Source organism: Wyeomyia smithii, chromosome 3 (assembly GCF_029784165.1).
Source record: "Wyeomyia smithii strain HCP4-BCI-WySm-NY-G18 chromosome 3, ASM2978416v1, whole genome shotgun sequence".
NCBI lineage: Eukaryota > Metazoa > Arthropoda > Insecta > Diptera > Culicidae > Wyeomyia > Wyeomyia smithii.
The window spans coordinates 196849700-196863382 of NC_073696.1; the positions used below are offsets into that span (position 1 = coordinate 196849700).

At 37.9% G+C, this 13683-nt stretch overlaps 1 protein-coding gene across 3 annotated transcripts in view; it reads left to right on the plus strand.

Annotated features, from left to right (window-relative positions):
- The window catches only part of LOC129726806 (GTPase-activating Rap/Ran-GAP domain-like protein 3), a 193146-nt gene that overhangs the window by 165088 nt on the left and 14375 nt on the right, over nucleotides 1-13683 (plus strand). For all 3 annotated transcript variants that reach the window (XM_055683926.1, XM_055683925.1, XM_055683927.1), the window contains exon 13: nucleotides 12742-13657. In XM_055683926.1, the coding sequence (XP_055539901.1) occupies nucleotides 12742-13657 (916 nt within the window). The remainder of the gene's footprint in view (nucleotides 1-12741; nucleotides 13658-13683) is intronic.

A 13683-nucleotide genomic window follows, 5' to 3' on the forward strand; every position in this document is an offset into this window, starting at 1 on the left:
TTAGGTTAATTTTCGTTGATATTTCTATTGCCACTGTCGTTGGCTGTCGTCATGATGGCTGGCTGCAATGCTGCTGGTTGGATCGGCTGATGCAAAATATTTTTTATCGTCAGTGCGGTGATAAAAAAGCTATATAAATGCTTCCGCATAGACAATTTTTCTTTATTTTTATTATTACTAACCTAGATTTTGTTTCGCTTGAAAATAACATACAAGGCTTTCGGATGCACAGAAAATGTATGTACATAATGTAGACTAACCTTCATTTTTACTAACTGAACTGTGACCATCTAGCATAAATAGCATGAACCATAAAAATAACATTTGTTCGCTTTAGGAAATATTTCACTATCTGTAAGAAACGTTTTGCTGATAATTTATCTTAAAAGATTATGTGCATAGGGCGAAGCACTTTTGCTCCCCCAATAATTTTCCGAGGAGCAACGCAGCACATTTTCTTCCCCAATACACCAATTACACGCACATTCCGTGAATATAAAGCTCGTAGATTGTACGGCACTTTTGTTAATTGTATAGAATTTTCGTATTGCAAGTTATCGAATAGAACTGCAACATTCCGTCTAGTTTGTATAATTCACGAAAGTACTTTCGTGCGAATGTGGATAACAACGAGTAATTAATTGAGCTAAATTGTTGTGTTCTGTCATTCTTGATTTCGTATAATGTAGGTATATGTTATTGCGTAAGCTTACTACCTTTTCGTACTATTTACATTATGAAACGTTTGTTCGTACGATTGCTTTGCGTTCACCTTTCGTTACAAATTTACCTCTCGACAAAGAGTGAAAATTACAACATAACACGATATAACGTAATTAACCTTTGGGTCGACATTTGGTATTTTTTGAATCATTTTTTTTAAGTTGATACATTAAATTTTCTAACGAATTACGAAAGGAAAAAAATAAAACATTGCAACTTACGCAAAAAAATGAAAAAAAAATGCATATAAAAATTTGAAAAAAAAAGAAAAGTTCGAATTGCCCCGGTAGGTAAACATCATAGATTTGTTTCTTTTTTAATCAATTTCAAAAGTCTCAAAAGTCTCAGAGCATCATCCCGATTCCGAAAATAACCCTCATTATTTTCCAGAAACCGGAAGGCGTCTCTTGGAATCCAAAATGTCGTTATCCACGCTCTGGACATCATCTCGATTACGAAAATACACTTATTGGAGGATATTCGACCATCTCAGGTTGTTTTCTAGATGTCAACCGACAGTTGACATCTTGAAATTCAAAATGGCGTCTTGGCCATTTTCCGATCTGTGGGCATCATCCCGGTTGCGAAAAAATATATTGGATGGTATTTGACCTTTTTTTTCATTGTTTGGCTTCTAAAAGCCCCAATCTATCACGGAAGGACTATTTCGAAAGCATATCAACAAAACCATTGAAATAGTTGTAAGATTCTATTAATCAAATCATAAAACCATAATATTCCTTAGTTCCGGAGCATATCCGCATATCACTGGTTATTCTTGAGTAATTTCTGTAAAAAACATTGTTATCAAACGCATTTTTTCATTATGGTTAATGGCACTTAGTGCGTACTTTTGCCCCACAATAAGTTTTCCAGCTGGTTTGAGTTTTATGACAAACTTCAGAATATTTTCGGCAAAACAAATTCACACTACAAACTACAATTATACAAGAGGTTTTTGGGTTCTGTTGATTTCGAGTTTCTGTAATTTTCCAATAGGTCAATTATAGTTCCCAAAACTAAGAAAATTAGATCGAAACAGCTCAAAACACAACTTTCCTCATAGCTTTGCACCATTTAAACGGAATCTTATGTGTTTACATGTGTGATTACCTGACGTTATAATAATGCAAATTCATACAATGTTGCCAGTTTATTTCGCTCGTATGTTTCGAAAAGGCCAATGCGTACTTTTACCCCTCACTACTCTATGTTATCTTACCTTGAACAGTTTTTCTGTTCGCATGGATGAATCACTTGATTTAAAACTCGACATTTTCATTGTTTTTCAACAAAATTTAAATGCAACTTTAATTTTCGTGTTATTACGATTAAACGATAGAACACACTAAATTGGACCTATGGGCGCCGAAATTTGATTCAAAGTATAAAAACCTAAATTAATCCACCTAGCGGTCAGACCCAGCCTTTCTCATTCAAACTTTTATTTGTAAAAATAGATTTACATGAACGCTTCAATCCAATAAATGTATATTCACTCTTTAGGTTCTAAAATATTGATGTTGTAATCTATACATAAAATGCAGTCCGGTCTGTCTGTCTGTCTGATCCATATAGGCTCGAAAACAAGGTTGTTAGTCGATAATTTATTGTGAACGTCGATAACGATACCTGTTATCGTTATCGACGATGACGCTTACGTCTTCGGACATTATTGTCATTGTCAATGACGATAGCTACTGGACGGTATCGAATCAATAACGTTTGTTTATTACTAACCACTGCAATACCATCTTTTGCTTCATTAGATATATCATTTAGATGCATTTTCGATGCAAATATGACAATGCTACATACCTTTCTATTCGAATTTATGCTTCAAAAAACGCCTCATAAGTTAAAACAATCAAAACTGAGACATTTATTTTCCTGATGAGACGCGAAACATAAACAAATATGGAAAAGTTTCTTCCTGTTGCCTAGTGGCGTTTCGTCTCCAACCCTCCGAAGTGAAAAAAACGTTTCCTCACCGATAACGTCTTGTGACTATCGTCATCGCCGATATCGTTAATGTTTGAAGACGCTATCGTCATCGTCAATAACGATACCATACGTTATCGGTAACGGCGATGACGATTATCGACGATAATCTATCGTATTAACAATCTTGCTCGAAAACTACCGAATCGATCGACGTGAAAATTTGTTTGTAGGGTTTTTTGGTGCCGATAAAGTTTGAGAACCCTCCCTCTTATGGAAAGCAGGGGTCCCATACAAATAAAACATAAATTTCTACACAACTCAAGAACAAACCAAGCAAATGAAACCGAATTTGGCATGTGGATTTTTAAGGGGTAACAAATATGTCCATAATAGTTGGATGAAACACAAATTTTTGCACATCTCGCGAACTAATCAACTAAATGGAACCATATTTGGCAGGTGAATGTTTTTAGTGGTAACAAATATGTTCCATAATCGACCTCCGGCAACATTTGGTTTCTGGAAAACAGCCTGAAATGGACGATTCCCATTAAATATGAGTATCTCTGGAACCAGAAAGATGCAGAAGATAAAAATTGATCACAGAAACAGTCCTGAATTTTAAGTTGGTGACTTCCGGTGTCTGGTAAACAGCCGAAAATGACCAAATACCATTCAATATTAATGTTTTCGGAACCAGAATTACGCCAAGATGACAGAAATTGATTCCACAGGCAATTTTGAAGTCCAAAATGACAACTTTCGGCTTCTGAGAAAACAGCCTAAGGTGACCAAATACCATCTCCGTATCTCCGGAGCCAGAATGTTGCAAGTAGCTAAAAATTGACCTCAGACACCATTATGAATTGTAGGATGGAAACTTCTGGTTTCTGGAAAACAGCCAAAAATGGCCGATTTCCGTCTAACATGAGTATCTCCTGATCTAAAATGATACACAGCAGCTGTAATCGACCACAGACCCCATTTTGGATTTTAGGTTGGCGACTTCCGGTTCCTGGGAAACAGCCGAAAATGATCGAATAAATCCCAATATGGGAGTTTCTTCAACCAGAATGACGCTCAGAGGCTAGAAATTTTTTTTCAATACCATTTTGAAATCCAAGATGGCGACTTCCGGTTTGTGAAAAACAGCCTAAAATAACCAAATACCATCCAATATGAGTATCTCCGGAACCAGAATGATGCAACGAGCTAACAATTGACCTCAGACACTATTTTGAATTGCTAAACGGCAACTTCTAGGTCGAAAATGACCGAATAATACTCAATATGGATATTTCCGTAATCGAGATGATGCATAGAAACCAAACATTGACCCTGGACACCATTTTGAATATAAAGACGACCACTTTAAGTTTTTGGAAAACAACCAAAATAACCAAATACCTCCTAATATGGGTATTTCCGGTGTCAGATTGATGCCAGAAAATCTGCTGAAAATGACCGAATACCACCTAATATAAACATATTATGAATTAAGGCGATGTCCACAAGCCAAAAGTCGAGGATGTTGTCATTTCGATTAAAACCAATCACTTCAAACGATTTGTTATTTGACTTTGATCATATCCTATGGCCGATTCGTCGTGCATTTGCAGTTTTTAAACACTTCGCAAGGAATTAATGAATTTGGAACGTACGATACCACATTTAATTTATGTTGATGCCACATATATCGATCAAAGCAGGAATAGTTTTAAATAGTCTTTGAATTTCTCTTCTTTCCATAACGTTTGAGCCACATATCAAATTGTTCTGAAGTTTGTTATTTGTAAGTTTGAAAGATGACTCGTTCGTATGACACTAGTTATGTTCAAACAAGTCATGTAATCTTTGAGATAATAGACTTCGTTGTTTTATTAACAATTTAATACATAACGGTTGCTTAAGTTCGATTATAATCAAATGAAATGGAAACGTATAGGGCAGCCAAACTTTGAAACCACGTGTTCAATCATAATTCTTCAGTTAACCCTTAACTAGCCCGCTCATCTGATTATACTATTGATCAAATCGGTTGTGTACCTTCTGAGGTAATGAAGTTTCGTGATTTTCACATTTCGGTACATTACAAATGAAGTTACAGTTCGATTACGGTAAAATTCAATAGGGTGTTATGAGGCAGCTAGACCTTCCATTTGACACTAATTTTGTGGGAATCGGGTCAGCCATCTCCGAGAAAAGTGAGTGAGTCCAAGTAGTCTTCGGAATATGTTCCTTTTCATAGCTGGATTTCACATTTTTAAACATAACAGTCAAAGTAATAGTCCGATTGCAAAACAAATCAATATGGTCTTATGAGGCAACTAGACCTTCCATTTGAAACTGATTTTATGAAAATCGGTCCAGCCATCTCTGAGAAACATGAGTGAGATTAAACAGTCTTCAGAACACGTTCCTTTTCATAACTTTTGAACTATAAGTTCATTCTTTATAAAACTCAAAACTTAAGGGTTTTTCAGGTAGCCCGTTCTTTTGAGATCAATTTTGTTCAAATCGGTTGTGTAGTTTTTGAGATGATGATGTTTCATGATTTTTACATTTTGATACATAAACTCTAAACTAAAAATCTGATTACAATAAAATTCAATAGGGTCTTATGGGGCAACAAGACCTTTCATTTGCAATAAATTTCATGAAAATCGGACCAGCCATCTCTGAGAAAAGTGAGTGAGAATAAAAATCTGCACACACACACACACACACACACACACACACACACACACAGAAAATTCTCAGCTGAGCTGAGTCGAGTGATATATGCCATTCGGCCCTTTGGAGCACTTTTATACTTCCGGTTTTGCAAGTGATTGCTATACCTTTCTAGGAGAAAGGCAAAAATAGCGTCATTAATTCACGAAAACAAAATGACGTAACCGCCATTTCTACTCAACGTGACGTTATTCCAACACAACTATGTTTGCGATACGTTTATTACATCCAACGACTCGTGAACTAATCAAGCAAATGGAACCAAATTTGGCTTGTAGAAGTTTTTGAGAACAGGAAATATTTCTATGGTGGTACGGCCCCTCTCCCTTCTTGCACGAGAAGAATTCCGTGAAATGGCAACTTCTCCCAAAATTATCGCAATATGGATATTTATATACAATATGGATATTTAAGTATTTGGGATGATGTACAAAAGCCTATAGTCGACCCCAAAGAAGACCGTGTTAATCTCAGACCACGGATTCAGCTTAGCGGTGATGAAATCGAGATAGTTGACAAGTGCATGCATCTAGGCTAACTGGTGATTACCGAGAACGACAAAGTCGCGGCGGCAGGAAGTTGACTATCTACAAAACTTTGATAATACTGTAGCCCGAAGCTTGGTCCATGCTCGTGTACAACTAAAGCGCACTTGTGATTTTTGTACGGAAGAAGTTTTTCCACAAATGATACGTTCGGGAATCTTTAATGACGGTGGTAGACTTCGAAAAATGAGCACAATCGTCAGTGTGTCCCCTAATTCAGGTCCCTCATTGGTCAAACGTTGGAATAGATCCTCCATTTCGTCTAAATGATGTTCCATGTCGTCACCATCGAAACTTTCGACGTTAGGGAGGTCTTCTGGTGATGGTCCCTGAAAGTGCACTTACGGACCAGCGACTGTTGCGTAATTTCAATGAACAGCGAAATCGTTTCTTGAGCCTTAGCGTCTCCATTTATCCAACCTTTGGTACGTTCAGCGGGTGCAGCGGTGATAGCGTTGTTCCACTAATCTTCGCGCATTAGCAAACTTTTCAACTGGAAACTCCAGCTCTCGCAGTTTTCACTACCGAGTCTCTCGATGCCAAACTTGTCCATTTTTCTTCGATGACTGGCAAATCCAATTGCAGCGTGTCTTTGAATGAAATTTAGTTTCGAAAAATAAATTCTTTATTATCTGGGCCCATAACCTCTTGGATTGTCGTAGATCGTTTAAATGAAACACTTGTGGTTTCTACAATGGTTAACGAAAGACTAAAGACTTATTTTTTATTAAAGGCTATTTATACATGTTGGTATGGTGATCATTAACAACTGTGAGTTTCCATAGGTGCTGTGTTTACTGGTTGTCGTTAACTCCCACAGTATAATCACTTTTTTTTGCCTCTGCTGGTATTGTGGTCATATTTCGCGCATTTTTCGTATTAATCACATCAATTCAAGTTAACACCGTTCTACAGTGAAGGATCCGTTCAGTTTCAAAAGCTATTGATAAAAACACTGAAATGGTCTCGTCAAATACACAGCATAACCTTTGTATCGTATATATTTGGTCGAGCTGACGACGCGTTGAGTGTATGGTAATACGGGACAAAAAATCAAAACTGCATGATTTTGTCGATCAATCACATTGATGTTATAAGGAAAGTGGCTCCAGAGCTCCTAATTACATTAGAGTCTTATAAGTTTCGCTGAATCGCAAAAGTATTCCAAATACCAAATTCCTAACCAGATACTAGAAACCATTATTTTTTCGTAAAAGTTATCCGTGGTAATGAAATTGACCGTATATAAGTTAAGCAAATAAATAAAATTCAATTCTATCGACAAACAACGTAGCATTCTGTTCGCGCCACTTATCGATGCAATAGGACCGAGACTGCTGAGTCGACAGAATGCACTTTAACGCCCTTTGCGTTTGATCATTGTGAATAAAAAAATAAACAGTCATGTTCGGGCTTTCAGCTCACGAACATGTAGCTTTACTATTCAAAATTGCAAAAGTGTCCTTAACAGAATTATAACAAAAACAATGAGAAATATTTTTGAATGTATCTTTTTGTTATTCATATACATTTATTTAATTACCAAAGTAAAGCATTCCAGTAGAGCCATGGTCACACATCGAAATCGAAATTTATTGTTTACATTTACATTACTGGCAGATAAATTCAACACTTGATGTAGGTTATCAAACTACTAATTCATTGGATATTTCCATTGAACTAGTACTAGTTGGATGGATTTGACATATGATAATACTAATTCATTGGAAATATCCTATTAGCTAGTAGGTTGATAACCTTCAAATCTTGAATCATACCGTCATTACCGCTCGAGAAAAGCTGGATACACATGCAGTATATTTCATATGGTCGGCGTGCGACCAGACCGAACCAAACGCCAAAAACATTATTTCGAGTAATCGTTATGTTATAATACCATTATAAACTGTTGAAATGATTTCGTTTCTTCATGAAATATAGATTATCAGTTTTAGCATCCACTAGTGTTAAAAACTCAATTTTCAAAAAAATGGCGCTTGGTTCGGTCTGGTCGCACGCCGACCATATATGAATCAAAAAGCACTGCCTACTCTGCTGCACTGTGCGTCGTAGATATATGATCGTGTACCTAGTCCCCACGACTTGTTTTTTCATTGGGTTTTGTAATAAATCCATTTTTCATCACTCCTCGAGATAGGACGAAAAAACCCTTCCTTTTTCGTTGCTGTAGCAGTTGAACGACACTCATTCTCAAAGCATGCAATCGCTTCGAAATGGTTTGGCAGGTTACTTCCAACACCGAAGCAAGCTGTTCCTGCGTTTAGCATGAATCCAATTCAGTGTATTTGAAGATTTTTGGACTTGAAATTACTGTCTTTTAAGCAGCGAAATCGATCCCGGTACGTTGTTTTACTTAGAGTAGCATTTCAGTGAATATCTCTCAACATTTGAAGCACTTCAGCCGCAAACGGAAAAAAATAACACTTCCCGCGAATGACGATCATTTGGCAGAATATGAGACATTTTCACACTATTGAGAATGTATGATGCCACAATAAAATTACTAACGTGTCAAACCGGTTTATCACGTATTAGATAATATTATATCAAAATCGACCAATACTTACTGCTGGTGACATCTATTGACAAACAACGAGAACTTAGTTGCGCACCTAATACTTAATGTAGGTTGAAACCATCGCATAAAATTTGTTATAACTGTAGATCATTCTCGTCAAGTTAATAAAATTTATTTTTATTTTGATTTCTTAGTTTTTATTGTATCGTTTTATATAGTAACACAAAAACAGTAATAACATTTCAATTAAACTACGTAAAGAGAGTCCCACATCAAATTGTATCGTGGAAAAAACGATGCAGAAAATTTCTTAGTTGACCGCTCCTTTTCATAAAGTAAAATATAATCCATCAGTGAGCTTTTGACAGATTTAATTCATCCAAATTTAATGTCATAGTCGCACGTTCGCATCTTACGCTTGACTTCACTCATTAGGCTTTTTACAACATCTGGCTGCAGCTTTTTCTGTACGGAAACCCACATTTTCTTCATGTCCTCCTCAAATTTGACCTCCTTGGGATGGTTTCGTAGTGCCTACACGCAAAGTTTTTCTGTATTACTTAATTAGCAATAACGTGAAATGACTCTTTAGGTAACAAATCTGTTACTTAAAAAGCAATAAAGTTTATCTCCAGTCAAGTAACAACACATACTGTCACATATTTAGCACGTGTTACGGGAGTACGACTATCTTATAATGGACGTCTCAACCACATGCAAAATTTTCTCTGTCGAAAAATGCTCCCTTTCCATCTCCAGTCAAGAAACAATACCGTCGCATATGTTGTACATGCGCTGTGAGGGCGACTCCCCCTGCCGCAGGTTAATGTACAGCACAACTTAAAGCTGTACATTAATTCAAGGCAAGACAAACCGTCATCGCAACTCAAGCCGTTCCTTCTATCTCTAATTCATCCGGTGTGCGTGTATTACATTGTTGTACGCATACGGAATAAAAAGTTGCATCAAAGTTACAAAATGTTCCCTGTTTGTGTTGGGTGTACCTCATGATAGCCCAGTATTTTTCGATGAGCATTGGTGTCAGTGCGTTGGGGGAATCCATGTCCTTGGGTACTGAAGTGACCTCGTTAGCTTTGTATCACTCCAAGACATAATTTGAAATTTAGCATGAAGCTAGGCCAAAAGATCGTTGGTCCGTCGTGTTGCTTCAACAGTGGAAGCAGACGCTTCTATAGGCACTCTCCGTTTACAGTTCCAATAGTCACGGGCGGTTCGCTCGTTTTGCCACGTTCTGCAGATCGCTTGCCAAATCTGGGCAAACATTGATGGTGTCTGCCTTCTTACTTCCTCCGGAACATCAAACTTATGCTGGGAAGAGAAAAACAGTAGCCCAGGAAGGTGCAGAAAGTCCGCCTTGACGTAAGTCTCAATATCCATGATGAAACAGTGAGGCTTTGTCAGCATCTGGGTGAACAGTTTCCGGATCGATGACTTTCTCACCATAATTTACCGTCTTCTGCACTTTTTACGTATGCAGTCCCTCACTCTCTCAACGAAAGACTTGGTGAGATTCAACATTTTGGCCACACTTCTGACCGAAGCATTGGCATTCCGCGTAAACGCTTTCACAACACGCTCGTGATCACTAATAAAACATCCATTCTGACCGCGTTTCTTCTTTCGTTCGATGCTCAGAGTTTCGTAGTATCATTTGATCACATGGCTCACCGTTGACTTCAAATTTTGAGTTGTTTTCCGATGTCCCGATGAGAATGTTGACGATTTTACAGGTTCTTGCGCAAAATCAATTCTCAACGTTGCTTATCCAGTAACGGCATTTCTTCCAATTTTCAAAAACTGACAGCGATAAAAATACAGTGCTAACAATACACTCCAAACTACTTCTACCCTAATTTACAAGAAAAAATGTTCAATGGGTAATTTTCTGTAGCGTTTTTCCAATAATGCGATTAGATGTTGGACACCCTTTAGTTCTCGATCAAACAAGCAAGCACACGCCGGTCCATTGAGAGTTTGGACGTTCCAAGTAGGGTAGGGAACATATTCTAAGCAGCTTTAGGAACCGCCTGTGTATTCAGACGAAATACTCGAAATGTGTTGGGTGAAACTCAAACAGTAGTATATCAATCTATTCTCTATAGTTTTCTCTGTCAGAACTTGTTTTCAGATTGTAAAACTAGCAAACTTTCACAATCATCAATCAAAGTAACCAATCGAGGGACACTATTCCAATCACCCCGAACCTATTTTAAGCAGTTTCCATCTGTTTTGCAGGCGTTTTTTTGCAGCACCCGAAGTGGCTCCTGAATGGCTGCAATACAGGTCGATATTTTTCAATTGCAATTGTTCACAGATTTCTTTGTGATTAACGGTATTTCTTATATTCGTAAGACAGCTAGACAATCAAAGTTTTTGTTTCCATCATTGAAATTGTCGATATTGATAAAAATGCAGAAGTTTGAGGTTTGTTTCCTTCGACTGATTAAAATAGGCGCTACTGCTTAAGCCGTTCCCTACCCTACCTAATTTCCAATCGTTAACCATTTTCTGTTTGCATGTTCGTAGCCTAGGTCTTTGCCGATTGATTTGTTCCATATTTCTAATTTCGTTGGTCATGATTAGAGAGGTTTCGGTATGCTACCTTACACGCACACACCCACATCTTGCAGATGGGGCTGCTATCTTTGGTGTAGCTAACGGCATACAGCATTTTATACTCAGCCGCTCGCTTCAAAACAGACGCTGTTTGAGCCGCTCCTCCGGGAGACTAGACGCACCTGGTTTTTGAGCGGAGACGTTGATGGTGACATCGACTCGTCATCTCGAATTTATTAGGGGAGATAATGTAGCGCACAATACGCTTCTCCCGGCCCTAACTAATTCCTGCTGATTTTTCGGGGATGCTAATTGTTTAAATTCGCACCAACCTTCCATATCTGAAGTACGTTTCGCTATCCACAACCTGCAATCCGTCCAATTACTTACAACAAGACTGTGCATTAGGCTGTCCCAAAAAAAATCGATGTTGAAAAAGTCAAGGTGGTCGACCCTAAATTGAAAGACAATGTAAAAATGCATAGTTTTCCATCACATATAAAAATGCCAATATCTCAGCCCCCCGATAAGGTATCACGGATCTTTTTTCATATAAATTTTAGTCATAAATTCCGCTTTGCAATGAAAATTTCAGTTTTTGATCAAATTTTTTTTATATGTATATGTGAAGGGTTTTATTTAAAAATCATGGGAAAAAATATTTTTTCCTGTGATGTTTTATGGGCTCTGGGAGTCAAATAACTGAATGCAATGCTGAACCAAACCATGCAAAATATTCAAAACCAACTCCACAAAAATAAAAAATCTATGGAAAAATGTAGGTATCGAACAGATTTTAAAAAGTGCAAGAGAGTGGTTTTGTAGATTGAAAAAGTCATTTTTTCATAAGTCACGTTTAGGCAACCTGAAAACAATTTTTAAGAGAGTCGAAATGTTCTGCCAAAATGCTATAAATATCATCATCTTTCAATTTAGGGCTGACCACCTTGACTTTTTCAACATCGACTTTTTTTGGGACACCCTACTGTGCATATTCAAACTCACATTGAACAATGTAAGAAGCGTGTTGAGAATTGAGGATCTTAATGCAACTCACCATGAGCCCTGTTAAAACTACTGCGCCACTCGGAAATTTCTAAGATATTTAGCATAAAACATTGATTTTGAAAATTTCATGAACTATACAACATTTCCGTTCATTAAGCAGACAATGTGTGCAGTAGGGAAAGCGAAAAATAAGCGAACTAGAAATATGATACAGATTAAAAAATATACCATCCGCAACCCGACGGGACTTGAATCCGCAATACAACATTTGCTTTTTTTTTGATGGTCCAAAAAAGTAAAACTTTGACCGCTTTAAGACTCTACCTCCTTTCCCGATGTTCGATTGAGCCCAAAGTTTGCATGAAGACTTTTTTTCAAGAAGACGAAACTTCTGAGTTCCACCACTAAACGAAATTCATCTCAATAGACATCCTAAGAAACGCTGAACGAATAGAAAATTTAAAAAACTTTCAATCCTTTAAGAGAAAATGATTAATGCTTGAATATTAGGTAACTAGTGGAAAACCTTTGAAGAATAGTTGACTGACAAATAAATAACAAATGCTTTGAATTCCGACTAAGCTAGTTAGAAATTTCAAAGGATAAAGAAATAAGAAAATAAAAACGTTTCAGCACGATTCCTAATGACAACTTCGTTTTCCTTATTCACAGAACATGCTAAACCGAAGGGCATTCTCGGAGGTACTCTACGATGCACCCCGGGCGTCCAAGCTGAAAGAGGATGCCCGCCAGGTCGAATTCGTTCGGATCGGGCAGGCGCTCAAACTGGAGGCAATTGTTCGAGGTGACGCACCAACTAGTATAGCATCAGCGGGGACAGTCTTCAAGCGACCACCCTGGGAACCGCAATGCTTCTATCCGACCTTTCAACCACGTAACGATTTGGTTGGCGATAGCTGGGGCCAAGATCAACTTTTTCTTGCATCTGACGAAGGAACATATCTTATCAAAGAGGACCAGACGCATCGAGTAGTTTTCGACCGAACACTGTGTGTGAAGCAACTTAGCGTAGTCGAAGACCATGGGATAATGCTGCTGCGAGGTGGATCGGCACTTCAAAAAGACGGTCATCGAGTGCACGTGTTTCGACTGAATGAGTTTACTGATGATAGGCTGGGTCAGCGTTCGAGAATCGACGTTAAAGATAGGAGAATAGATAAAACAAGAGGTTGTCACGTGTATGCCATTTCCAGGGCAGGGGAAGCTCACCTTAGGATGGCTGTAGCCGTCGGTAGAAAATTATTGATTTTTCAATGGAAGCATACTGCCGCGTGGACTTCATGGTGTCCAAATAGCGATAACGATACAGTAGATGGTTTTATTTTTCTTAGGGAAATTACTCTGCATGACTTGCCAACTATTATGACCATACTGGAGGGAGCCTGCCCAAATTCGGGGTTGCTGATTTGTGTTGGATTTAGACATAGTTTTGAGGTTGTATCGGAACTAACAGGGCATTCCACTAAACTACACGAAGCAGATACTAGAAAGCAGACTGCGATCCATCTGGTTGCGGCATTGGATTTGTACGATGGACAGGATACGGAGTTGCTGTTGTGTTATAATCGTGAGTAAGCGTAATGTCTTATCAGG